This window comes from Numenius arquata, chromosome W (assembly GCF_964106895.1).
Source record: "Numenius arquata chromosome W, bNumArq3.hap1.1, whole genome shotgun sequence".
NCBI lineage: Eukaryota > Metazoa > Chordata > Aves > Charadriiformes > Scolopacidae > Numenius > Numenius arquata.
In genome coordinates, this window is record NC_133615.1 from 2,776,456 (window position 1) to 2,803,577 (window position 27,122).

General features: G+C 44.4%; 1 protein-coding gene across 2 annotated transcripts; it reads left to right on the forward strand.

Annotated features, from left to right (window-relative positions):
* Window positions 1-5,505: 5,505 nt before the first annotated feature.
* LOC141476602 (3-ketoacyl-CoA thiolase, mitochondrial-like) lies at window positions 5,506-27,122 on the forward strand. 2 transcript variants are annotated; one of them, XM_074165361.1, is made up of 10 exons: window positions 5,506-5,548; window positions 11,241-11,407; window positions 14,103-14,231; window positions 16,824-16,940; window positions 18,009-18,156; window positions 20,146-20,321; window positions 21,282-21,411; window positions 23,637-23,707; window positions 25,176-25,330; window positions 26,502-27,122. In XM_074165361.1, exons 1-10 carry the CDS (start codon window positions 5,533-5,535, stop codon window positions 26,584-26,586), a joined length of 1,194 nt encoding a protein of 397 aa, XP_074021462.1. In that variant the 5' UTR covers window positions 5,506-5,532; the 3' UTR covers window positions 26,587-27,122. The 2 variants fall into 2 exon arrangements, with proteins under 2 accessions (XP_074021462.1, XP_074021461.1); XM_074165360.1 differs by lacking the exon at window positions 16,824-16,940 and having other exon boundaries at window positions 5,528-5,548.

The window sequence follows — 27,122 nt, forward strand, 5'->3', positions numbered from 1 at the left end:
ATTAATAACGGGACGTACAATTCTGCCTCTTGTTCTTGATAGTGAGCTGAGAAGGTAAATTGCAGAAGGTGCCAAGCACGTATTTATCACACCGGTTAAGGTAACGGGCTCGGATGCTGCTTGTTTTCCACCCATGTGGAATTTGTCGCTAATTCTGTTGTTTGAGAAATGCCGTTGCTCCTCCTCACTACATCCAGCGCATCCACTTCATGGGAATTCAAATAAATCGGCGGTTTGGACTTTTCTTCCGTTCCCAAATTGGCATTAGTGACTTGCGAAGGTTTTGTCTTAATGAAATCATCTCGAGACAAGGGACTGCCTCGGGCCTCCCGCTTCTAGTACAGACGAGCATCGTCCTCAACCCTCCTCTTGGCTTGCCCTGTGCTTTTAAAAGGCTAAAAACTCTCATGCAGTGGCTATCGAGGTTCTCAGACCCCTCAACGTGGCCTCTATCGGAATCTCAGACGTAGGTAAGATGTGTTAAGGCAACCCAGTTTAATCACCGCGTCCCCAGTCCTACTTGCGTTCAGCCATAGCGATCCATCGAAAAATTCTTATTCGGTTCAACAGCCACCCAAAATTTTACCGGTCGTGTAAATACAGGGCTTAGATAAACGAAGAATACTTAAATAATAATAATAATAATTTAAAACAAAAGGGAACGGATAAGCAATGGGATGTTTTAACACAAAAAAATTTGTAAGACGGTGTGTCAGTAACATAAGCCAAGAGTGAACGCAAACTCTTTGTCTACAACAACCTGAAACGAATAATTGCAATCAATTCAAGTTCCGTTAGGATTTTTTTTCTTACCTAATTTATAGATTAAAACAAACCAAGCCTCTGACCTCACCAGGTAGATGCAGTCATTGATTTTCTTCTTGGTACTTAGCGGGATAGGTTGAATTCTGAGTTCCTGCGGAGCCGCTCTCCTCTCTGAGCAGGGGACAAGGTGGGTTCCCGAGGCTGAGGGATGCTCTACGATGATCCTGATGGCAACGGGTTCCCAACGGTGATGCTTCTGCCCCAAACCAGCAAATTTAGGACCAGGCCCCCTGTCTGCTCAGAGGATCAAAATAGAAAATTTAATAGAAAATTAAAGTGCGAAGTCTCTTAAATTAAGATACTCTAAAATTAAGATACTCTAAAATTAAGATACTCTAAGATACTCTAAACCCCGCCATGCCGCAGTCACCTTTTTCGATAAGGAGCATGTTTTGACCCAAACATCATGTATATAATCTATGTATATACAAACTGTAATAGTCCTGTATGTACTATATATGTATATTACTATCCAAAAGCACATTTTTAAAGAAAAAAAATGGAGTGCTACGATTTATACAGGTCTGTGCCGGTGGGTGAATCCCTTGTTTCAAACGGACTGTGGTTTATTAGGGCTGTTCCCAGTGAAGGACAGACTGAAGGCCATTCCCTAGGGAGAAGTTGTCTTTTCCTCTTAACCGTCACCCGACTAATTATAGCAGAAAATTTATGGCTCGTATAGTACCAGCACTACCTCCAAACCACAGTCCTGCGGCGTTTGCATCTACTGCGTGTATTCAGTAGTGCCTTCACGTCCCCTTCACGTACCATAAGGACAAGGCCACCCTTTTGCTGTCCCTGCCCAACAAGCCCACGCTTTTCTGTCACTTGCTCAGCTACGGTCTTTTTATTTATGGTACCTACCTCTTTTTGTCACGTTTGCAAATGAATGGGGGTTTTTTTTGCCGTACTCCGAATTAAATTTTTAAAAATTATATCTTATCCCCATTTCCCACCCTACAGTAGTCATCACGGTTTAAAAAAACAATTCAAAGCAGAATGTTGGTGGTTTTAACATAGTGCTATTTCTCAGAATTCACCTTAAGCCAGAATTTTCCTCTCAGGCTCTTCCGGTCTCTACCTCTCTCCGATGTGAATTATTCAGAGTACAAATTCCCAAAGCTTATGGTTCAGGCTAAATGACAGGTTGCTGCAGAATCCTCTTTCCGCGACGATTTTTGTCGCTGATGGTAATTATAAAACGCGGTTAATGCTCTTCTTCTAGGGGACAACGGTCTTTTCACTGGCATTTTCAGGACCGTAATTTATACCTACAACAAAGAGACTTTCTTAAAAACTCTTGGTACCTATAGACAGGAACTGGGACGTCTTGATCTGTCATAATGTAATTTATCCATTAACATCCATCTGGAAGAGGACTCTGTATGAAATATCTTTAACATACGTTGTTTTTTTTCTGTTAGCAATTTTAAAAATTTGGTTTTAAATGTTAATTTTTCTTAAATTGCTATGCTCAAACACGCCTTTCTTTCCTCCGATTGACACTTCTTTGTTTGAAAAGCAAATCTAGCACAAAGCACGGCTTTGAGAAAGCTGGATGTTTTCCAGCTCTCTCTTTTATTTTTAAATATTGATTATTAAGTTGAGTGTTTTCCCACTGTGTGCCTTTCGCTGTTACTAAGGTAACGGACTTCTCAACCACTGTTTCTCTGAAACGAACGTTAAAATGTGGGAATATTTTTATTGTTCTGTCACCAAAAAAAGTTGCTGTGGATTTATAAAACTGCTTATAAAATCTCACTCCGAGGAAGTCTGCAAAAAAACTTTGGAGCTCCTAGGAAACTAGGACCCATACTGATTTTTGCGTGTATAATGTTATCTCAGAAAAGCACTATTGGGAATAATAATAATAATAAAAAAAATAATTAAAAAAGAACCCCCCCCAAAAAACCTAAATCACGCAAACAACCAGCACTATGAAACCAACACTTCAAAGGCGAGTTCAGGCATGGGCTATCTGAGCTATTAAAAGCTTCCATAACAACGTGCACCCTTCATTTTCACTAAAAAATTGCTTTTTTTTTGTCTTCTTTTTTTCTTTTATTGGCATTTTGTAGCTGCGGTTGCTCATCTTTTGGCTGGGAAAGCTGTTGTGTAGTAGTTGACTGTCGAATTAGACCTCAAGACTGAATTTATGCAATCTTACAGCATAAATGTTTTTTGCTCATACAATTTGTTCCACTCTATCTAAAAGGATTTGTTTTATGGGTGAAACAGCAACAAAAGGTGGGCATGTTGCAGATTTTAAGCATTATGGAGTGGTTATCTCTCCTTAAACACTGAAATCACGCCACCACCTAAAGTCTTTGCAATATTATGACCCTCCACATACCTGATTTGCAAAAGATGCAAGTGAAAAAGCTGCACTTGAAACGTTTCCTCCATTTTCAACAGTAAATGAACAAAACCTGTTCAAACTTAGTATTTCAGACCATATTTAACTGAAAAATTAACATTCTGCTCTTGCATATAAATGCAACCTAATTAAAATGAATTGCATGACCTACCTTTTCCCTCCGACTTTATTGATTCAGATAAATATTGCAGTCATAAATGGATATATTATTTTTTTCCTGAAATAAATTCTAGCAAGGTAGAAAGTATGTTAAGTAAAACAATCCAGAGGACGTATTCCCCAGTGACTATACAATTTATTTCAAAATGTAAATGCCAGTGGCCAAAGACTTTCAAATTGAGTTGAAATTAGAAGAAAAACCCACACTGAATTATCAAAAAAAAAAAAAAAAAGTGCTGCTACAGTGCAATGTTCGTTTTGTTTCTTTGTTTGGGGGCTTTGGGGGGGGGGGAATTGGGAAGTCTCATTACCTTAACAAGCAGAAGGTATAGCTGCTCTCGAAGAAGTTGAATGATATACAGGAGTGAATACTGTAGATGAAATACTACTGCTTATAAAATATTTTTCCATTTTGAACAAATCTGTAAACTACACCTTTGTTTATAGAAAAAAAAAATATGCTTGTAATAGTCACTGTAATATTCAGCTGTGGATAAAGAAATTTGTGAAATAAACACTTTTGAAGAAATTGTGACTTTTGGTCAAAACTGGGAATGTAAAAATACACCTTTCAACGCTTCTGTATATTGGAAACATTTCTATTTAAAAATTACAACGTATTTTACAAACACAAACAGTCTGAAAGCTTTCACTTAGGGCTTTTGAAAGCTTCAGAAGTTATAACTTAATGCCAGAGGTGCTTAAATATCGTGAGCTAATTAGAAACCAATTAGAGTGGGGAGTTTTACGGCCTCGAAGACCATTGCGAATGGAGAAGAGGAGATGCAGCGTCAACCCCTGTGCAAGTCAATGGCAGGGAGAGAAAATATAGTAAATCTATATATAATATATATCTAAAAATATAGTAAAACCCTCTGCTTTTTTTAAAGACAAAGTTGCATGAGGCTGAACCTAAGTCATGGGAATTATGTAGGGAAAGCAGTCGAAAGATTTGAATCAAAAATGAGATGGTTCACAGGGAAACGTTTTTTTCTTCTGGAAAATTTATACAAATTAAAATTGCATCAGTGAAGACATACGACGACTTTAATTTGTACGTGAAATAAAGATTTTATACCGATTTCTGTATTGATCCTCCCATCTCCTGCCAGACAGTCTGAATGGTTCCACTAAAGGTTTTACATGCAGAAATTGTACCTCAACATGCATTTTTAACCAGCAGAGCTTTGAAAGGTGGTTTTTGTGGATCCCCTCTGCAGAGCCGGGGAGATTGCAATGGACAGGGGACATGGCAAGGCCATCCAAGTCTTCTGTCTTCTCCATCCAAGTCCAGAAAGGTTGGAAAGCTGGAAAATGGGGGCAGTGCTGGGCCAGGCATGGGCTGTGAAGAAGATCAGGGTACAAACTTCCATTAAAACACCAGATGAGGAGTTGAGGGGGGGTGACCGCCCCAGGATTGAGGGGAGATGCCCTCAGAGGGTGACTTTGCCCCGGGAAGGAGGGGAGATGCCTTCAGGGGGTCACTTTGCCCCAGGAATGAGGGGAGATGCCCTCAGGGGGGTGGCTTCACCCCAAGAGGGCGGGGAGCTTCCCTCAGGGGGTAACTGCCCCGGGAGTGAAGGGAGATGCCTTCAGGGGGTCACTTTGCCTCAGGAAGGAGGGGAGCTGCCCTCAGGGTGGTCACTTTGCCTTGGAGAGGAAGGGAGCAGCCCTCAGGGGGGTGACTTTGCCCTGGGAGTGAGGGGAGCTGCCCTCAGGGTGGTCACTTCGCTCCAGGGAGGAGGGCAGCGGCCCTCAGGGCTCCCGGGACCGCCCCTGCAGTTCGTCAGCGGGTCTCAGGTGCCTTCCCCGGTTCCTCACCGGTCCCGCCGAACTCGGTCAACGCCGTGGCTGCTCGCCCCGGTCCCGGCCGCCGCTCGGGCCTCCCGCCGCCAAGGCCGCCGTTGCCTTGGCAACGCCGCGGGGGCCGCGCCGCCATCTTTTCCTCTGCCGCCGATTCGCCACAGCCCGCGCCGCCCAGTCCAGGTGCGAGGCAGGTGGGCGAGGAAGGAGAAATCGAACGAAGTAGAAGTGAAATAATAATAATTTTAAAATTATGAAGTTTTAAATAAATGAAAACGTGCCTCCCGCGCCTCGCTCCCTCCCCCCCCCCCCCGCCCGGCGAATGTGCGGCGAGCGAGGCGCGGGCGAGGGGGCGGCAGACGGCGGCCATGGCGCTCCTGAGGGGTGAGCTCCTGTCAGCCGGCGGGGGGAGAGAGAGCGGGTCCATGGCTCCCTGAGCGGGAGAGAGAGCGGGTCTATGGCTCCCTGAAGGGAGGAGAGAGAGCGGGTCCATGTGTCTCTAAGGGGGAGAGCGAGCGGGTCCGTGGCTCCTGAGGGGAGCAGAGGGAGAGCGGGTCCGTGGCTCCCTGAGGGAGAGAGCGGGTCCGTGGCTCCCTGAGGGGGAGAGCGGGTCCATGGCTCCTGAGGGGAGCAGAGGGAGAGCGGGTCCGTGGCTCCCTGAGGGGGAGAGCGGGTCCATGGCTCCTGAGGGGAGCAGAGGGAGAGCGGGTCCGTGGCTCCCTGAGGGGGAGAGCGGGTCCGTGGCTCCTGAGGGGAGCAGAGGGAGAGCGGGTCCGTGGCTCCTGAGGGGAGCAGAGGGAGAGCGGGTCCGTGGCTCCTGAGGGGAGCAGAGGGAGAGCGGGTCCGTGGCTCCCTGAGGAGGAGAGCGGGTCCGTGGCTCCTGAGGGGAGCAGAGGGAGAGCGGGTCCGTGGCTCCCTGAGGGGGAGAGCGGGTCCATGGCTCCTGAGGGGAGCAGAGGGAGAGCGGGTCCGTGGCTCCCTGAGGGCGAGTGGGGCCCGGGCCGGCTCCCTGAGGGTGGGCCGGGGCTGAGGCGTAGGCGATCGGTGGCGGCCTTGCCCGGCTTGGGCCTGGCCGGGACAGCCCGGGCTGTCGGGACCCGGGGCTCAGACAATGTTCGTCAGAAAATCCACCATGGAGCTTCTGAAGCCGTTCCTGTCCCTCCCGGGGGGGATTTTCCTCCCTGCTGTCCTGTCTGTGCCCTGTCGCCATCCGTGCGATGGACGGGATGGGCGCAGAGGGTGGGGAAGGGGACACAGTGTTGGTCTGTATTGAGCACGATTTGAATTTATATTGAATATACTGTGGTCGACTTCCTGCAGTGCTTAAAGCGGTCGTGGTACAAGCAAACCTGTAGCAAAGGGCGCATGTATATAATAACTGGTTAGGTCTATGTACAGAGACTAGAAGTGACACTTGAGGTGACACTTGAGGTACCAGTGACTGAAAGTTTCTTTTGTTGTATCAAACCCCTGCCTGTATTAGTGATAACGGTGCAGGATAACCTCTGTGAGCACCACCGATTCCTAAAAGTGTTTTGTGTACAGAACTGCTTTATTCTCTATATGCTTTAAAGTTTGTGCCTTTTAAAAAAAATTATAGAATCATAGAATGGTTCAGGTTGGAAGGGACCTTAAAGATCATCTTGTTCCAACCTCCTCTGCCCTGGGCAGGGACCCCTCTGCCCATGGGGTGTCAAAAGATAAATAAGGCATAAGATGAATATGCCCTTTAATACATCATCTTGTTTAAAAGCAAAGTTGAAGTCTTTCGAAATAGGGCTTTCTACCCATTTGACAGTGCTTTGCTGCTTGGCAGAATGTACCTAAATAATAACCTATGTGTAAGTCACGGTTTGAGGTTTCAGGGCTGAAAGGCGGTCGTGTCGGTGTTGCAGGAATTCCATGTTGCTCTGCTGAGCTGGATAACACAGAGCAGCTTTGCCTGTACTTGTTTGCTGTTTGTTTTCTGTGCCTGTTTCAGGATCTTCTCTCATCTCTCGGCACCATATTTTTCATATGCTGTTCTCGCTCCTTAATTATTTTTTTTGAGGTTAATGATTGGTTTTTAGGCCTTCAAAATAGGATCTGATGAAGAAATATTTTCATACCAAGTGCATTTGAGAAATGCTAGAGGGTTAGAGAATGTTTCAGACCTGCGATAGCAGATCCCCATTTGGCAGCAGGTGGTTAAAAAAACAGATTAAAAGATGTCTTGAATTGAGTGTTCGATAAGGATTCAGAGTGACCTTAGCTTTCTAACCCCAAAAGCTTCCAGATCTGTATGCGGTCAGTAGTGTTCTGCTCTCACCCAATGTTTATCACCTTGGAAAATTGCGGAGACTCTGGAAGTCTTGCCATGCTAATATAGGACGGTACTAATTAATGGAGACTCAGGAAGAGCTGTCAAAGGGCGTAGAGTCCTTTCGCACTCAGGACTTCAGCCACCCCTTGTTGCCCCTCCTGAAAGTTTGTGGAGGGATCAGCGTTTGTAGACGTCTCTCCAATCAAGCAAAATTAGGCAGGCTTTGGAATAACATACCCTTAGGGGAACAGCTCTGTGATCAGTTTAATTCAGCATAACTCAAACACAGGTCATGATGCTGCTGCTTCTTCCCTTGCTGGTTCAGTCCAGCCTTCGAATTAGTGTTTTATTGAGCAGCCGGAGGGTGAACTCGGGCGCAGAACTGCTCCAAATGAAAATTAGCCCTTCATTTTTCGTCGACTCTGGGTTTGTCTTCAGCTCCCGCAGTTAGTTTTAGCGTGATCTGCTCTGGTTTAGGCTTTGGCCTCGTGGTGCTGCGGTGAAGAAGCGGCGGCAGCGACCTCGGTGAAAGAGAGATGTTATTATTGTGAAAGAAAAGTTTTAAGGGCAAAGTTCCATCCTCGCCCCAGACTGTTTGTTTGTAAGGCAACGGGGTGTATGTGAATTAGCAAATAACCTGGATAACCAACAACCTGGCCAAAGGGGAGGGGAACAAGTTCTTTGAGCTTGGTCAGGTCCCTGATATGCTCCACAGCAAAACCTTGTCATTGGCTATTGCTGACACAATTTTGGAGGAGGCAGAGGGACAGGAATCTGTGGGCGAGTGGTGGCAAGACGAGTGTCCAGGCCTGCTTTGCTGCAGGGAAGATAAGCTTAGGAACATGAGCTAATCCTTAAAAGAGCTAAGAGTCTTTTTTTTAACAAGTGTTGTTAACATTTAGTGAAGGCTCAAACTTAACATTCAATAAACTATTGTTAGTACAATACGTTTTGGGTAGTTAAATGAAAATTACTGGTCTAAATTTAAACCTGCCACCTGAATACTTAGAGTCCAGGGACTAATTCTACAGTGACTGTATTGAACACACCTGTTTTCTGTAAAAGTAAATCAGTTAAAGCATCCTCACCTTTGTTAAAAAACCTTGTAGGGGTTCACATGTTGTGCCTGTTAGTAGTTTTCAGCTTTTTTTGAAAAAAAAATATGTACTAAGTAAGAAGTTTTCGGTCAATGAATTAAGAACTGTTCCGAATTAAATTGAATTACTGGCTGGTATCAATTGGATGATGATTAAATGAAGAGTGAAAACCGGTGATGGATATAGCACACGCAGTGTGGATACAAGGGGCCAGTTCCGAGCCTGGGTACGGGACCTTCCCCGCTGCACCAGCTTTGGCACTTTTCAGACCTCTGAATATACAGAAACCTCTTGAGATACATATTTTTAGTGACTGTGGTGTTCCTTCTACACTTGAAAACCTGAAGAGTGTTTTCTCTCATTCCGGATGTATCATACTTAGCAGCTATTTATCCCTTTGAGGAAATAAGTTCCATGTCAGCACTACGTTTTAAGGGAGCAGCAGTGGTGTACTTAGCAAAGATTATTTTTCAAGGTCTTCTGGGTACCCCAGAGAGAAACTGGTGGGCAGCATCAGGGTGCGAGGGTGTTACTATGTTTTACCATCTTTATGGCTTTGAAAACCATGTTGTTTTTATCATAGATTCATAGATTGGTCCAGGCCGGAAGGGACCTCCAAAGGTCATCTAGTCCGACCTCCCCGCAGTCAGCAGGGACACCCCCAACTAGACCAGGTTGCCCAGGGCCTCGTCGAGCTTCACCTTGAATATCTCAAGGGAAGGGGCCTCAACCACCTCCCTGGGCAACCTGTTCCAGTGTTCCACCACCCTCATGGTAAAGAACTTGTTCCTAATATCCAATCTAAATCTCCCTTATCATTTGTCCCTATCCTTAAGATGCAGTTCTTGCTTAGTCGACTTCAGGCTGTTTGCCATCTTCTGAGCGTGTTTGTTGCCTGTTTGAGATCCCAACGTTGCATTCGAGTCCTTGTCAGTGGAGCAGGCTTGACCTTCACCAGTTTGCAAAGTCCTTTTCTGTAAATCGTGTAGTCTGGGATCCAAATACGTGGGGGACAGAGGAACACCCCCGGCCCCCCCCCAGCAAACCAGCCAAACGGTATGGATCACCCGGCTTCTAACAGAGGGGCTGAAAACAGCGTTCATGAGCAGCTTCATGAGGGGGCATTTTCATGTGCCTTCATTCTTTTATCCGTAGATATCCTTCTAGCGTTACTTAAAATAGCTGTGGCACGCTGTAGGAAAGGGGAGGTGAGCTCTGTTCTTTAACTGGGGGAAAGTTCACAGGCTGCTTCCCGCTTGGTTCTGCCCACAGCAGCAGAGAGCTGCTGTGCCCGGTAGTCACCAGACGTTAGGTTTGGGTCAGAAGCAGCTTCTCCCAAGCTGAAATTCATATAGATTCCTTCTGGCCAAAGCATTTGTACAAACGATGCCTGTTGAAAACTGGATTTTTTTCTCAGAAACTTGGAAGACTGATGCTAATCCAGTTTACATGATCTCTGTATCATTCTGGAAATAGCATGAAGTTTTTGATTAGGTATTTTGTCCTCTTAAGTTAAACGAATCAAAATGCATATAAATCAGGTTTTTGGTTTGCTTGCTTTTTTTTTTTTTAATTATTCTTTGTGAAAAATTTCAGAGTATAAACGAAAAATCTGCTTTTTTTTTTCTAGGTTGAGGGAATGGCCTCTTTGTTTCTTAAAAGAACTGTTCCTCCTCTGCTTATTTCACAGATGTCCACTGTGGAATTTCATGGGTGTTACTTTCACGCTTTTAGTAAACTAGCACTGATGCCTGATGTGGTGTAGCAACCTTTTTTCTCTGCCCAGTATCCAAACTACCTGTCTTTTTCAAACCTCTTTGCGGAAAAGAGTTATTTCTGAAATCTTCCCAGCTTTTCTTACTACCCATTAATTCAGCGTATCTTCCCAGTCTAAAGTATTGCTATATCCTTATTTATCTTGGGCTGCGTGGCTTCACATGTCTATGCCATTGGCCAAGAAGGCCAATGGCATCCTGGGGGGCATCAGGAAGAGTGTGACCAGCAGGTGGAGGGAGGTCATCCTCCCCCTCTGCTCTGCTCTGCCCTGGGGAGGCCCCATCTGGAGCATTGGGTCCAGTTCTGGGCTCCCCAGTTCAAGAAGGACAGGGAACTGCTGGAGAGGGGACAGCAGAGGGCTACAAAGATGATGAGGGGCCTGGAGCATCTCTCTGATGAGGAAGGGCTGAGGGACTTCTTGGGTCTTTTGAGTCTGGAGAAGAGAAGCCTGAGGGGGGATCTGATCAAGGCCTAAAAATACTTCAAGGGTGGGTGTCAGGAGGATGGGGCCAGTCTTTTTTCAGTGGTGCCCAGGGACAGGACAAGAGGGAACGGGCACAAACTTGAACATAAGAAGTTCCATCTAAACATGAGGAGGACCTTCTTTCCTGTGAGGGTGTCAGAGCCCTGGAAGAGGCTGCCCAGAGAGGTGGTGGAGTCTCCTTCTCTGGAGACATTCCAACCCCGCCTGGACACGTTCCTGTGGGACCTGCTCTGGGTGGCCCTGCTTTGGCAGGGGGTTGGACTAGACGATCTCCAGAGGTCCCTTCCAACCCCATATCATTCTGTGATTCTATGGTATTTATTTGTGAATTTAGGAAGTAGTCCAGTTGAGGCTGTCTTTGATGATTTTCTGTTTGTCAGACTCTTCATGTCTGGATAACTCTTTCTTCTTTTGCAGGTGTATTCATTGTTGCAGCGAAGAGAACTCCTTTTGGGACCTATGGAGGTTTGCTGAAGGACTTCACGGCCACCGATCTGACAGAACATGCTGCTCGAGCCGCACTGGCTGCTGGCAAGGTCTCTCCGGAGATGATCGACAGCGTCGTCGTCGGCAGTGTCATGCAGGTCAGTAGCATGGAAAATTTTCTGGTGGGTGATTATTTCCATCGTCTCCTTCGGTGGGGTCCTATTGATAGTTACCTCTGCTCTGCAGCCAAGAATAAACCAAAGGGGTGGAGATGGAACGAGTAAGTAGCGTTAATCATGTAGTGTTTCCTGTTCATGTTTAAGGGACGTACCCTGCGTGATTTGTGATATTATTGGGAGCAAGACTGAGCTTTCTATTTTTAGTACCAAAGGTGGCTTAAACTAGGACAAGCTGATCTAAAAAATGTGGATTCATGAAACGATTAATTGCTAGTCCCTGGTACATTTTTTTCTATGATTCTATGAAAATAGGATGGTTTGGATTGGAAGGGACCATACAGACCATCCAGTGCCACCCCCTGCCCTGGGCAGGGACACCTCCCACCAGACCAGGTTGCTCAAAGCCCCATCCAACCTGGCCTTGAACCCCTCCAGGGATGGGGCAGCCACAGCTTCTCTGGGCAACCTGGGCCAGGGTCTCAGCACCCTCACAGCAAAGAATTTCTTCTTAATGGCTTGAGCTTCGTAGCTCGATGACCAGTGAACTTTCACTGGATTGAATAAAACCCTTTCTTTCTGGAGACTGTAACTGATGTGAGTCCTTAGAGTTTCCTATGGAATTTTTTTGAGTGAATATAGGTTTACTTTGAGCTGGAGGGATACATGCCTTGATTGGCAGAGATACTTGGACAATCGTATCTTTTCCAAAGACCTTGTGATGTAGATGCTGTTGTGTGCAGGGCACCGGCATTGCAAAACCGCAATTATCCACATGTCTAGATGCGGGTCTTTCTTTTAGGCAAGACAGGAAAGAGCATTTTCTATTTTTGTTCTGTTTTGTATTCTGACTTCACCATTATTAAGGGTAGGCAGTCTTATTTTGCACTGAGGGTTTCAAGGGTGCAGAAGAAACAAAACCCTGAGAACTTTCATGGTAAGTGAACAGACGTGCAGCATTCCTTAAGGATTTTCAGCCAAAAGAGTAGCTTTTGATTCTCCTGTCTCCTACAACTGCCAGCTCAGCTTCTTGGATTTGACTTTTTTAGGTTTTGTAAGAAGTGTTTGTGGCCTAGAGAAAAAATATTGCAGCATCCAAATCTCTTGTAATGCTTTCACATAAAAAATAGCGTTCTCCTAATAAAAAAAAAAAAAAAAGTCTTTTCATGTTGAAATATTTATTTTCCTTTGCATCATACTTCCCCATCCCGACAGATTTTCTTTTTTTAGCCGTGGATTCCTTTCAAGTATTTTACGGTGGTGTTTAAATAACTATGAATGTACCACCATTTTAAACTCCCCTTTTTCAGCAGCAGTGGCTTGAGTAAATTATTTTCTTTTCTGAATTTGCATTGGCAAGAAGACAGAACTTTGTATTTATAATACATATTTGTCCCGGTTTGAAGTAAAACCAAACCAATTTTCTGTTCTGTAACTTTACATCCTAGCTAGGCCTCCTCTAACTCTCTGAAATTAACGGCATATTGTGGAGAAAACTGCTCGTTCTCAGAATGATAAGCCCAATGTTTGTGCTCCATGCCAAGGAACGATATGCAGGGAGGTCCTTGCTTATACTTATTGCTATAACAACCAAGGTCGGCCAATTTCGTTATTTGCCCCCTTAGAGGGTCGGAAACGGAAAAAACGTAGAGGGGTCACATCGGTGGGGAGGAGCGGACAGGACAGGTGACCCAAACCTGACCAACTGGGGTATTCCATCCCATCTGCCCCATGCTCAGTATAGAAGCTGAGGGATCAAAGGGTCAGCCCCCTTCCTGCGATGGCCGACGTCCAGAGAGGACTCTGTCTGTTCATCTGCCTTTGATCCCGATCCGTGTGTTCCTGACTCCAGAGCTGGAATCCAGTTCCCATTCGTCACTGAGTCCAGTCTGGGACTTCCCCAGTGCCTGCCGGTGACGTGACTGTCATCCTGGGAGCTTGATACGGTTTTGTATATATTGTATCTGTTTCATTATTTTCTTCTTTATTTTTATTTTAATATTAATTCTTCATTAAAGTAGTTTAGTTCATTCTAAACTTCTGAATCTCCTTATCTCTTTCTCCTCCTCTCTCCTCTTTTAGAGGGGGGGAAGGGCCATCTGCCGGTCCGGTTTTGGTAAATTCAGTCGAAACCACGACAATATTAGCTTAGGGCATGATCCCCAACAGCGTAAGTGTTCTCTCTGTTTGGAAAAGATCCATTACAAGCCTATAGCAGTGCTGTTATAATTTTTTTTTTTTTTTTTATTCTGTGCCTGTGCTCGCCATCATCTGCTGACTCGGTAGTTGAAATGCAGAAGCCTATTTGGTTTCGTTTCATCTCACGTTGGAGCCTGGTTTATTCAAGTAGTGGGTTCTGAAGGAAACCGCTCCGTGTGGGGTACTTTGCTTGCTGACTTCAGTCTTAACATCTGTAGTCCCGTTTTTGGCCTGATGTCTAGTCTTTACAACACAGTGTTTCTTTAAAATGCATATTAAGACATTGGCCCTTTTTGATCGTAAAGGATGGTGTCTTTTTGAAGTGAATCGAAGCGCTTCTTAAGACTAGTAGGGTTTCTCTTGAACATAAACTATCTTTTATCAGTGATACAATTACACCGTTCCGTGTTTTCATCAAGACTTTTACTTTCTGAAGAAATTAGAGCGTAACAAGACCTCCTGTTTGTGCTGTCCGCAGAGCGCCGCAGATGCGATTTATATCGCGAGACATGTTGGTTTACGCGTGGGAGTTCCTGTCCCAGTTCCAGCCCTCACTGTCAACAGACTCTGCGGCTCTGGTTTCCAGTCCATTGCCAGTGGATGTCAGGTACAAAGTTCTGTTTTCTTCTGTATTAGTTGTAACCTTTATCAGACTGTTAACACGAGAGAAGAGACGTGTGTAGAAACGTGTACTTCATGTTTGGGATGGGTCTTATCATGGATTTTTAGGTACTACTGGTAGAGACTTTTTATTGTCCTGCACGGTTTTGTGCAAGAGTTCAGCCTCCACAGTGCCATATATTGTGGTTGGTTTAAAAAATCATCACTGTAGCTATTTTTGAATTTAATATAAGGAATACAACAAGTGAAATGGAGTTCAGCTGTGCAATAGTTGCATCCTGTGACCTTGTTTGTGTGAAATTAGGGGCCTGGAGCATCTCTCTGATGAGGAAAGGCTGAGGGACTTGGGTCTTTTGAGTCTGGAGAAGAGAAGACAGAGGGGATCTGATCAACACTATAAATACTTGAAGGGTGGGTATCAGGAGGATGGGGCCAGTCTTTTTTTTCAGTGGTGCCCAGGGACAGGACAAGAGGTAACAGGCACAAACTTGAACATAGGAAGTTCCATCTCAACATGAGGAGGGACTTGTTTCCTGTGAGGGTGTCAGAGCCCTGGCAGAGGCTGCCCAGAGAGGTGGTGGAGTCTCCTTCTCTGGAGACGTTCAAAACCCGCCTGGACAAGTTCCTGTGCAACCTGCTCTGGGTGGACCTGCTTTGGCAGGGGGATGGACTAGATGATCTCCAGAGGTCCCTTCCAACCCCATATTCTGTGATTCTGTGAAAGCCAACCACATCCTGGGCTGCATCAAAAAAAGTGTGGCCAGCAGGTCACGGGAGATGATTCTACCCCTCTACTCTGCTCTTGTCAGACCTCACCTGGAGTTCTGTGTCCAGCTCTGGAGTCCTCAGCACAGGAAGGACACGGACCTGTTGGAACGGGTCCAGCAGAGGGTCACGCAAATGATCCCAGGGCTGGAGCCCCTCTGCTGTGAGGACAGGCTGAGAGAGTTGGGGTTGTTCAGCCTGGAGAAGAGAAGGCTCCGGGGAGACCTCATAGCAGCCTTCCAGTATCTGAAGGGAGCCTACAGGAGAGCCGGAGAGGGACTCTTTGTCAGGGAGTGTTACAACAGGACAAGGGGTGATGGTTTTAAGTTGAAAGAAGGGAGATTTAGATGAGATACTAGAAAGAAATTCTTTGCTGTGAGGGTGGTGAGAGCCTGGCCCAGGTTGCCCAGAGAAGCTGTGGCTGCCCCATCCCTGGAGGGGTTCAAGGCCAGGTTGGAGGGGGCTTGGAGCAACCTGGTCTGGTGGGAGGTGTCCCTGCCCATGGCAGGGGGTTGGAACTGGATGACCTTTAAGGTCCCTTCCAACCTTAACCATTCTATGATTTTATGAACTGGAGTTACTGGGCGTCAGAACCACAACCGGAGGCTTTCATCTTTTCATCATTGTTTATATTCTCATCTAGCCATGTAAGAAGCAACCCGTGCTTTTTAAATGTCTTTTTATTCAAAGATCCAGACCCTCTCATTGATCAGCTAATTTATGATGTCACTCCTTCTGAAACAGGGTTTTTTTTTTAAAAAAAAAAGTTCCCATCGGCGGGCGAATTATTTTAGATCTTATCCTCTAAAGGAAAACTTGTGGAAGCCAATGTAGAGTTAAGGTTACGTGTTTACGATAAGATCCATCTGGCTTTTTTTTTTTTTTTCTAGTGATTTCTGCAAAAAGTATACACGTTAAGTCTACACCAAAAAAAACTCTGTTGGGGAATTTGACCATTATATCGAAAGTATGGTTGGGAGCTCTCTTCCAAAGACGGCGTTTCATCAGTGCAGCTAACGTTTCTTTATTTCTCTGGCAAACAACAAAGCCGCAGCTTCTATTCCGAGCTGCTTAAACGCGCGCGCGGAGTTTTTGGTAATTATAAGGAAGCGTCTCAGCACGTATTACTACAAATCAGTCACGTTAATTATTAACTAGTCATCTTAAATGAACATCAAGAGAATTTCATCTGCTTCCATTCTGGTACACAAATAACCTTAACTGTCCAACTGAGCGAGTCGTTTTAAGAAAGCAGAATTTTTGAGTGGTCTGATGGTGCTTTTAGGAATTAGGTCTTCTAGGTTCTGTGCGCTTTGCCAAAGATGAATTAGTGCATTTTAGGGGTTTCTTTTGGCAGCTTACCTGGCTAATGTTTTCTAAAATGATTTCCCCCTTTTTTTTTTTTTTTTAGAATCACAGGGCTTTGAGGTTTAATTTGGGTTCCTTTTGAGAATATTGGGAGCTCAAAAAAATAAAGCGCTCGACCGTCCCTGAACCTAACCACACAGGCATGCAGATGTTTAATGGCTTTGCTCATCAATCCTGTCGTATGTCTGCATCCATATTCTCCTTTCCCTCATTGCTATAATCATTCCTGGCTGAAAGGAGGAAGAAGGAACACGTAACGAAAGATGACAGACCCCCAATTTTAATAAAAAGGGTAAACCCTTCATAAATAAGACACACGGCTAAGCATGAACACGTTCTCTGTGTGTGGCTTTGTAGGTGATGAGGGCTTTTTCTAAAACAGTTGTTAGTGTCTGACAAAAGCGGCAAACTAAATCCTAGATCTGTTTTGTTTTTCTGTTAACAGGAAATTTGCCTTAACGAGTCAGAAATCGTTCTGTGCGGTGGAGCTGAAAACATGAGCCAGGCTCCTTATGCAGTTCGCAACATTCGATTTGGAACCAGATTAGGAGCAGAACTCAAGGTCTAGTACTTTTGGTGGTGGTTTTTTTTTTTACTTTTTCTTTTTTTTCCTCTGAATAAAGTCACGTTTACAGAGTAATGTAGAGTATTTGGCCCACAGACAGTCTATCCTTTCAAATGGAATTATTAGAGATCAGATCCCGATTTAGTTGTTCAGCGCATTTGTTCAGTATTCAGACGTTATCAAAACAGTGGGTTCAGTTTTGTAGCTTTTTCAAAACTGTTAAATTAAATCCATTGACAGATTAGTTATTTTTAAATTTACTTCTAAAGAGAAATCCTTAGTGAATCCTGTGGGGAAATTTGCAGCGGGACCCGCTTCTGCTCTGATAATTACTGTTTACTCAGTGGGTCGTGATCGACATCAAAAAAAATTGGGATATTTCAGCATTTCAGCCCTTTTCTATGCTGTTTTTCCGTTATGATGATGGTGAATATGAATGATGCTCGACTCTGCTCTGTGAATTTTGTGTGACACCGTGACAAAACCTCAGTTCCTACAGAGAACACTTTCCCCAGGTTGCTGATGACAATGAGTCTCCGTAGGTGCCGCTGGGTTCTTATCGTTTAGATAATTGAATTATACAGTTGCTGGTGAATGAGTGATTTATCTTGCAGAACTTTACTGGTGACAGAGAGGTGACAAACCCCACCTGAGCTGACTGGGGTGGCCTTTAACAGGTTAAATGAAGTTAGACTTGGGTGTTTTCTCCCCTGAGATGTTTTAACCAGGAAGACAGGTGTGTTTTCTCATAAGTCTCTAATAAATAATTCATGCAGCAGTGAAATACACTGAAATGCTAAGAGTCATAGGCTTTTCCCAAACCTTTCGGGGCCACATATGAGTGGAAAAAAAACCACACAAAAGCACAATGTAGGTTAATTAAAATAACACACAAGAACTTGCACTGTGTTTGTTCTAATTTAAGTCAAGTATCTGTAGGTAACCTGAGTTAATTTTACAAGGAGACATTAGTTTCTAAGAGGCTGCTGAATAATTAGAAGCTGTCAATAATAAATGTTAATACTGCTGTGCTTTATAATTTTCTTTTCATAATGTTTCATGCAGTTGGAAGACACATTGTGGGCGGCTCTGACAGACACGCACGTTAAAATACCGATGGCAATCACAGCTGAAAATCTGGCTGCAAAATACAACATCACGCGAGAGGACTGTGACCGATACGCCTTCAAAACGCAACAGAGATGCAAAGCTGGTTAGTAAATTTAGGAATGGAAGTGTTTACATGATACTAGTTTCAAATGTAGTCGGTTTTTAACGTCGATTCAAAGTATCTTTTAAGTTTTGTGTAGCTCGTGGATCTGGGTGTAATTTGTTTTTTGATTTGCAGATACTCTAATTCGTGGGGTTTTTTTGCCTTGGGGTACAAACTCCTTGGGGGTTTGACTTTGAATATACGGAGTCAGGTGTTGTGGCTATCAGCAGATTAAGTAACGAGCCCCTTTCCACTGGCTTGCTGCATCTTCCTAGTGGACACTCAATAGCCGTTTAGGCAGCAAATGCCATTGACCTGTCACGTGTCACCTCCTGCCTGAGCAGAATTCATGTTCAGGAATGTGGCTTGTTGGTGCCCCTTTGGTGGGATGCCCCGCAACAGAGCAGCATTGTCCCAGGCATAGGACATGACTCCTTTCTTTCTACTTCACTGCAGAACAGTCATCTCCCACAGTGAACCACATCTGTCCTGCGTGCCAGCGTGTCCTGTAATTGATCTAAATCCTTTTTTTATTTCTTTTTCAAGTCATATGCTATTCTACAACCCTTGAACAGTTAGAGCAGATGGAATCTGAAGAGGGGATAGTTGTTGAAACTGTTCTTTGGGTGGTTTACGTGGCCAAAGCCATAATTCAAAGATATTGGGTTACTTTTACATTCTAATGATGGTGCTTTTTAACAGCTGCTACTCTTGGAGGAAGATTTTGTATTTTTTTCAGTGGGTGTAGCAGTGCTTGCTCAATTATGTGTTACCTTCCCTGCTGATCGTGTTAGTTAACTCCTGTCATTCCTGGAGCCTTTGCTAGAAACTGTACCCCTGAAGAGGCTTTTGCTTCTTTCTTGTTTTCTAGGATTTTGCCTGGCTGTTTTTATTTCTGCTTGTTATGACCAGTTCATGTTATTCCACGCTAAAGAGAGAGTCCTGTGGCTAATCAGGAAAGAAGAAGATTTTGTAGGATTTATTGAGAAAGTTCAGAGGTAGCTAAAAAACATCAGATACGGCAATTTCGGATAAAAACATCAGATACGTCCCAGTGACAGGACAAGAGGAAATGGGCACAAACTTGAACCTAAGAAGTTCCACCTAAACATGAGGAGGAACTTCTTTCTTGTGAGGGTGGCAGAGCCCTGGAAGAGGCTGCCCAGAGAGGTGGTGGAGTCTTCATCTCTGGAGCCATTCAAACCCCACCTGGGCATGTTCCTGTGGGACCTGCTCTGGGTGGACCTGCTCTGGCAGGGGGATGGACTAGATGATCTCCAGAGGTCCCTTCCAATCCCTTATCATTCTTTGATTCTGTGATTGGGGACACAAAAGGTAGCATTTAGTTGCCTGAATATTGGTGTCTAATGACATCTTAGGTGACGTGGCCAGATGCTTGGATACCTACGATGTCTTGAATTGCTTGAATCCCATTCTAAAATCATGACTTGACTGTGAGATCCTGTGGAGGAGCAGCTTGGACAGGATTTTGATTGATAGACAATAGCTTATGCTGGTCATCAACAGAGAAAATGGGGCTCAGGATATTTTTCCACGTTCCTCTCTGAGCGAGATTTGCAGCTTCTTGGCCCTCTGATAAGTGACAGAGCTATAGAATAAAGCAAAAACATAGGGATATGATGTACCAAAAAATAAATCTAGTGGTTAAAAAAAAAAAAAAAGAAAAAAAAAAAAAAGACATATTTGTTATTTAAAGCTGAAATAACACTTCAATATTTGAGCCTTTCATTGGAGAATTTTGAGAATGTATTTGCAGAGTTTTTGCCCAGTTTCTAAAATAACAAACAAACAATAAAACTCCAACCAGCCTGTTTAAACAAAATAAAGCATAAACAATACTGTCCCTGAACTCTTGGTGAAAATAGAGCAAAAGTTGTGTGCACATGAAAATGGGATTATTGGTCACGCTGCGCAACCGTCTCCATATTTTTATCGGAGTCCCTTTTATTTTCCTTTTTGTGGTTGCAGCTCAGGACGCTGGTTACTTTAATGCTGAGATGGCACCAATTGAAGTGAAAACGAAAAAGGGGAAGGAAAATATGCAAAAGGACGAGCACCCAAAACCCCAAACCACTCTGGAACAACTGGCAAAGCTCCCATCGATCTTTAAAAAGGATGGAACGGTGACTGCTGGGAATGCTTCAGTGAGTACGTCAAAGCCTTGGGCTGTGACAGTGTCACCTCTAAGCTTCTCCAAATTTATTGTCACTGTATTTATGTCTCACTGAGCCACCTTTGGCCGTCAGTGGTGTCTCCTGATGAAAGCGAGTTCTAATTCTGCAGTTGAACGCCCCTGGTTGACTCTTCCAGCCCCAAGCTGGCAGGGGATCCTTCAGGCTGCTCATGTGTCCTAAAATTTGGTTCTGTGGATTGTCGTTGTTCTTTTAGGGAGACATTGACACTTCCTCCTCAGCCTTGAGTTATGCACTGCAGTGGATATTTAGAATTAACCGTTCTACTTTCAATAATTACTGAACTTTTGCGTTGCAAATCATGCATTATATTAGTGGCCGCGCTGCTGCTGCTCTTCTTTGTACCACAATTTGTATCCTCCAGACCACATTGTGCCCTTCCCCAGAGCAGACTGGCTGCTTAGCAGCGTGTCATTACAGACTGTTCCTCTTACAGTCATTATCTTAATCAATTGATTAATGTTCTTTGGGCCAGAAGGACCTCTGCGATCATACAAGCTGAATTCCTGCCTAAAATAGATCACAGCCACACTAAGTATGGGTGTCTGCAAAGTATCTTTTATAATTAATAGTACATAACATTATCCAATATTAATAGTGTCCTTACAAGTCTACAGAATGGTGTTTCCAGTGTAAGGGAGACTATAAGTGGCAAAAATGTATTTTCCTTTTCTAAAACATTGAAATTAATGAAACCTCTATATTTAACTTTCTTTACTAGTCCACAGAATAGTGGAAGATTGTGGTTTGTTGGTTTGAATAAACACTAACGCAATTGCCTGTTAAATGTTAACAGTAGCGTCTTGGATTCGAGCTGATTTTGAGGGGTATATTTAGTTTAAAGTGCGTGTTGCGGGGGGGGTTGTTTGTTTTATTTTCTCCGCTAAGAATGCTTGTCTCTCTTATTGCAAGGGGGTGTGCGACGGAGCTGGCGCGGTCATCATTGCCAGTGAATCGGCACTTAAAAAACACAGTCTTACTCCTCTGGCAAGAATCGTGGCCTATCACTCGTCTGGCTGTGACCCTTCCATAATGGGCATCGGTAAGTTGCGATAAAGCGGGTTATTTTAGAGCGTGAAGCGGTATTAAAATATCCTCATGTTGGGCACTTTAAAGGAAAGAAAGGGAGGCTGTAGCGTGCTCAGGCTGGTAGCTCTGAAGATGTTTGTGGTGCTTCTACAGAGAGACTGTCCGTTCTGCTGCATCAGTCCATCCCTCTTACGCAGAGAGACTGATTTACTGAACGGTAGTCCCCCAGGCACCTTAAATTCTCCCTTTTTTACTCTCTCTGTTAATAACTGAAGAAAATAGGCACTCTCTCAATCTTTTTAGAAACGCTTTTCTCCTGCAATTCAATTTAGTTCCCTGTAAGCTTTAAATGCCGTTATTAAAAGTGCAACTATGAGTTGTCTTCCTCACCTCTTGCCGAAGGAGTGTTGCCTACGTGTACACCTTTCAGCAGTTACTCAGTTTCTCAATCTAAGATTGGATTCCGGGATACGCATCTGTTCAGGGATTATTTTGGCAAACCCGCTACTTCTCTTTTTTTTTATTACAAACATATTTTATGCTTCCTAATCAAGTAGCTGTTAAAGCAAACAAACCCGCAAAGCCGATCCAGACACACCCCGGGATTTTTCCTTTCTGTTTAGTTTGTAGACAGTGGTTGTATCCCAGCATCCCTTTTCCTTTCTGCCTTTCTCTTCAGTCTGTGGACTGGTTCCATGTGGCAGTAGAAATGCAAATGAAGCATTGTCAGATTTGTTTTCTTCATGGGACACTATCTGACTAACACAACCTTCAAAGCAAATGTGGAGGGAGGGTTTCTTTCATGGCATCATTGTGCTTTCTAAATCAGCCCGTGCTTTCTAAACCAGCCCGTTCTTTCTAGGTCAGGCGACTCTTTGAGCTTGTTTAAAAACTTCATAAATTATACGGAGAAACGGTTAGTATCGTAACTCCTTAACGCTGCGGCCTGTCCCCAGCAACTCAAAAAGACCAGATGAGATTCATCGACGTGACAGCAACAGATCTGAGAACAGGAGCTCAGTCTGAGCAACTGCCCTTTCACATTCGGAGAGTGATAGGGAGTCCTGCTTCACAATGTCTAGTGGAGAGAATTCATTATTTTAAAAAAAGAAAAAGAGACAGAAAGGGGGGGGAAAAGTCTACTTGGCTGTCATTAATGGTCTTTGTATTGTCCACATGAGACCTTCCCGTTACTCTCACGCGTAACAGGCATACTAAAATCTGTCCGTAATGAGATGCGTTTAGAGTCTAGTATTAAACCGCCTGAGGCTTTCTAATAATCCACTGAGCTTTGAACTGGGCCCTTTCTTCTTTTAATTTTTCTATCTCTTTGGTCATTTTCTCATTTTTATGCTTTTTATTCTTTGAGCTTTGAGTTTTTGACACCATTTTTTCGGTAGTGAGATAGCATTTAGGATTGTTAACAGTTTAGGACTGGGTTTTTTTGTCTGATGATCACCTACCATGTAACATCTCGATATCTTTGTCCTACAAGCACATATCTAATTATCCCTTTCAAATTCTCTTTGAGTGTTTCTTTCCTTAGGTAGCTGTGCTTTGGGATTAATCTCCCCTAGTGGATTATACTATGTTGTAGATGTCAGCTTTCTTCCAGGGAACAGTTTTATTGCCAAACTCTGTAATACTCTCTCAAAAAAAAAATATCTTACTGTCTTCAGTTGGCCGGGACCTGGATCCAAGGGAATATTTTATTGTTAGTTTTTTTGACTAGAAGATTTTCAGATAAATTATATTAAGGGCATAAAAACAACAATACCCTTAACGAAACACATAATTAGCAAACTCGAGAACAGCCTGCCCTTTTCTTTTTTTGTATACCTGGAGGCTGCAAGTTGTGAGGGAAGAATAAGCTGAACCAAGTGTCCTGGGAAGGAGAACGCCTCAAAACTGTCATGAAGTTCTTTTCTTTGGCTGGGGACTGTCGGTTCTCTTGACTTGAAAGCTATGCGGGTGTTTACCAACATAACTGTGTAGCAGTAGTGACACTCCTGACTTTCCCTGGCAGCGTGTTGGGAGAGCTGCCAAATAGTTTTGAGATTTAGGAGTTCTCTTCCCAGCTAATAAAGCAGGTGAGTGGCATATCCAGAATTCATTGGCTACACAGAGGCTCATGGGAGGGGATCTGATGAGGCTTCATGAAGCTATCCTATGTATAACATGTTTATAAGCCTTTATGTTTTATTTATTTCACTAACTGTGCATGCAATTTCCACGTAGGCCCTGTACCTGCAATTACTGAGGTTCTGAAGAAAGCGGGCTTGACCTTGAAGGACATGGATTTGGTAGAGGTAAGGAGTTTTAACGTGAACAGTGAGGCAACTCCTGATCTTTTTAGTGGAAACATTCTACTCGTACATGTAGCTCGTTATCACAAGGTGGGTGTTTCTGCATGTCTGGAGCTCACCTGTCATAGCTTGTCGGCCTGACCTCTGTCCGTCTACTTTCTACCACACAGTTGTACAGTCATTGCAAAAATCTCAGGCACGTGGAAGTTAAAAATGGCATGATAGCATTCCATGGAACGAAAAATAGCCTCATGTGACATGAGGTTTTACCCTGTTGGCTGGACTATTAATGTTTTCACAGAATCACAGAATGGTAGGGGTTGGAAGGGACCTCTGGAGATCATCTAGTCCAACCCTCTGCCAAAGCAGGTCCACCCAGAGCAGTTTGCACAGGAACCTGTGCCCCCTCTGCTCTGCCCTGGTGAGGCCCCATCTGGAGCACTGGGTCCAGTTCTGGGCTCCCCAGTTCAAGAAGGACAGGCAACTGCTGGAGAGGGGACAGCAGAGGGCTACAAAGATGTTGAGGGGCCTGGAGCATCAATCTGATGAGGAAAGGCTGAGGGACTTAGGTCTTTTGAGTCTGGAGAGGAGAAGACTGAGGGGGGATCTGATCAAGGCCTATAAATACTTCAAGGGTGGGTGTCAGGAGGATGGGGCCAGTCTTTTTTGAGTGGTGCCCAGGGACAGGACAAGAGGAAATGGGCACAAAAATGAACATAAGAATTTCCACCTAACCATGAGGAGGAACTTCTTTCCTGTGAGGGTGTCAGAGCCCTGGAAGAGGCTGCCCGGAGAGGTGGTGGAGTCTCCTTCTCTGGAGACATTCAAACCCCACCTGGAGACGTTCCTGGGCAACCTGCTCTGGGTGGCCCTACTTTGGCAGGGGGTTGGACTAGATGATCTCCAGAGGTCCCTTCCAACCCCATATAATTCTGTGATTCTTTGTCTGGGTGGGGTTTGAATATCTCCAGAGAAGGAAGACTCCACAGTCTCCCTGGGCAGCCTCTTCCAGGGCTCTGCCACCCTCAAAGGAAAGAAGTTTTTCCGCATGTTGAGATGGAATTTCCCATGTTGCAGTTTGTGTCGTCCGTTGTCCCTTGTCCTGTCACTGGGCACCACTGAGAAGAGCCTGACCCCCATCCTCTTGACACCCGCCCTTTAGATATTTATGAGCGTTGATAAGATCCCTAATTTCTCCCCAGTTACTTTTAAGTTAGTCACACTTCTCCCTTCCTGAACAAAGCCTTTTTTTTGTGTCAGAGAAACAAGCTCTTCACGAACACATTAAATCAGAATATACCGTGCCACTTTTTAAATAAAATATACTGCATACTTACTTTGTATCACATGTGCCGGAAGGATTTGATTTTGTATTGCGTCCGACAATTTGTATTTTATCTGAGTACGCTTTTATAAACACAGACTTGAATGTTTTTCTCAGAAGAGTTCTGTTGTTTCTCTGGTGTTTTAGGTGAATGAAGCTTTTGCACCTCAGTATCTCGCTGTCGAAAAAGTTTTGGGCCTTGACCCTGAAAAAACCAATGTCAACGGAGGTGCCATCGCTATCGGCCATCCTTTGGGTGCTTCAGGATCCCGGATCACGGCTCATCTGGTGCATGAATTAAGGTACGGACGTAACCGATAGCTGCTGCTGGCGACTACAGTTCTGATGTACTTACGCCTGCAAAAGATTTTTAGCGTGGATACTGTGTGACTAAAATCTTCCAGTCCACTGGCTTTAAACTTTCCACGCTAAAGTGTACTGGTTTCTTTTTTTTTCTTTTTTTTTTTTTTCCTCAGGGCAGAGATCACTATATCTTTTTTATTCCTACTTGCAACACTATATTAGCGTTCAACCACAAAACCTCAGTTAATTTGCACCTTGCAGAAAACTGTTTCTTGGAGTGCGGCTGTAGAAAACTTAGCTTTTTAAAAACTAGCTTGGCAATAAAATGATATATTACTTATGCCATTTTTATTATGTGTTGAAACCACGAGTAGCCCGTAATGTCGTTCTTTGCCATCTTGTATTCCTAAGAACAACATAACATTGCTGCACCTGGTGAGGAATAACCCCCTGCACCAGTACAGGTTGGGGGTTGACCTGCTGGAGAGCAGCTCTGAGGAAAAGGATGTGGGAGTCCTGGTGGACAACAGGGTGACCATGAGCCAGCAACGTGGCCTTATGGCCAAGAAGGCCAAGGGCATCCTGGGGTGCATCAGGAAGAGGGTGACCAGCAGGTCGAGAGAGGTCATCCTCCCCCTCTGCTCTGCCCTGGGGAGGCCACAGCTGGAGCACTGGGTCCACTTCTTGGCTCCCCAGTTCAAGAAGGACAGGGAACTGCTGGAGAAGGGTACAGCAGAGGGCTACAAAGATGCTGAGGGGCCTGGAGCATCTCTCTGGTGAGGAAAGGCTGAGGGACTTGGGTCTTTTGAGTCTGGAGAAGAGAACACTGAGGGGGGATCTGATCAACGCCTTAAATACTTAAATAAATACTTAAATAAATACTTCAAGGGTGGGTGTCAGGAGGATGGGGCCAGTCTTTTTTCAGTGGTGCCCAGGGACAGGACAAGAGGGAACGGGCACAAACTTGAACATAAGAAGTTCCATCTCAACATGAGGAGGAACTTCTTTCCTTTGAGGGTGGCAGAGCCCTGCAATGGGCTGCCCAGACAGATGGTGGAGTCAACTTTAGTAGTGCCTATTTGTTAGCTAATTTCTTTTCATAAAATGAGGACAACATCTACTATGGTTTTATAAATAGAAATAATTTTCACTGTTACTTTGTCCATCCAGGCGTCGTGGTGGGAAATACGCGGTTGGCTCAGCTTGCATTGGCGGTGGACAAGGTATCGCTGTTATCATCGAGAACACGGCCTGAGAGATTCTGGAGACCGCAGCGTTCCCCAAATTACTAAATTCCTGAGAAACTTCTGCCTTTTGTGCCAATAAAGCATCACTACCCGCCTTCCTTTTGTGCCATTCCTGCAAGGTAAAGGAATAGCTGAGAAGTCTGAGTTCTGAACAAAACGATTAATGTCTTTCTAAGTAAAGGAAGTGTAACATCAATATAATATCACACTGATGAAGTATTTTCTAAAAGCCTCTTTTCAATCAAAGCTAATATATTTCTGTAGGCAAAATTCTTTTCATTTCCTGAGGAAATTGCCTGTCGAACTTTCACCAAACCTGCCTTAAAATAGCAGTCAGTGGAGCCTTTTAAGCAAGTATGGCTTAAACTGTTCCTATATCTACTGTCTGGCACACGTGCCTCTCTTATCATAAGGAAATGTGAAAATTTAATTGGCGACCTTCTGAAGTCTATACTGATTGTAGATTGATGGCTGTAACCTGGACCCTGCTGTTTTGCAAGGGAAAAGAAAACCAGCGAAAGCTGAAATTTCCACTGTGCCTCCC

Coding starts and splice junctions, on each gene's coding strand:
- LOC141476602 (XM_074165361.1), top strand. Junction 18,157..20,145: donor GCAACAGAGATGCAAAGCTG/GTTAGTAAATTT, acceptor TTGTGGTTGCAG/CTCAGGACGCTGGTTACTTT. Junction 25,331..26,501: donor CATCTGGTGCATGAATTAAG/GTACGGACGTAA, acceptor TTGTCCATCCAG/GCGTCGTGGTGGGAAATACG.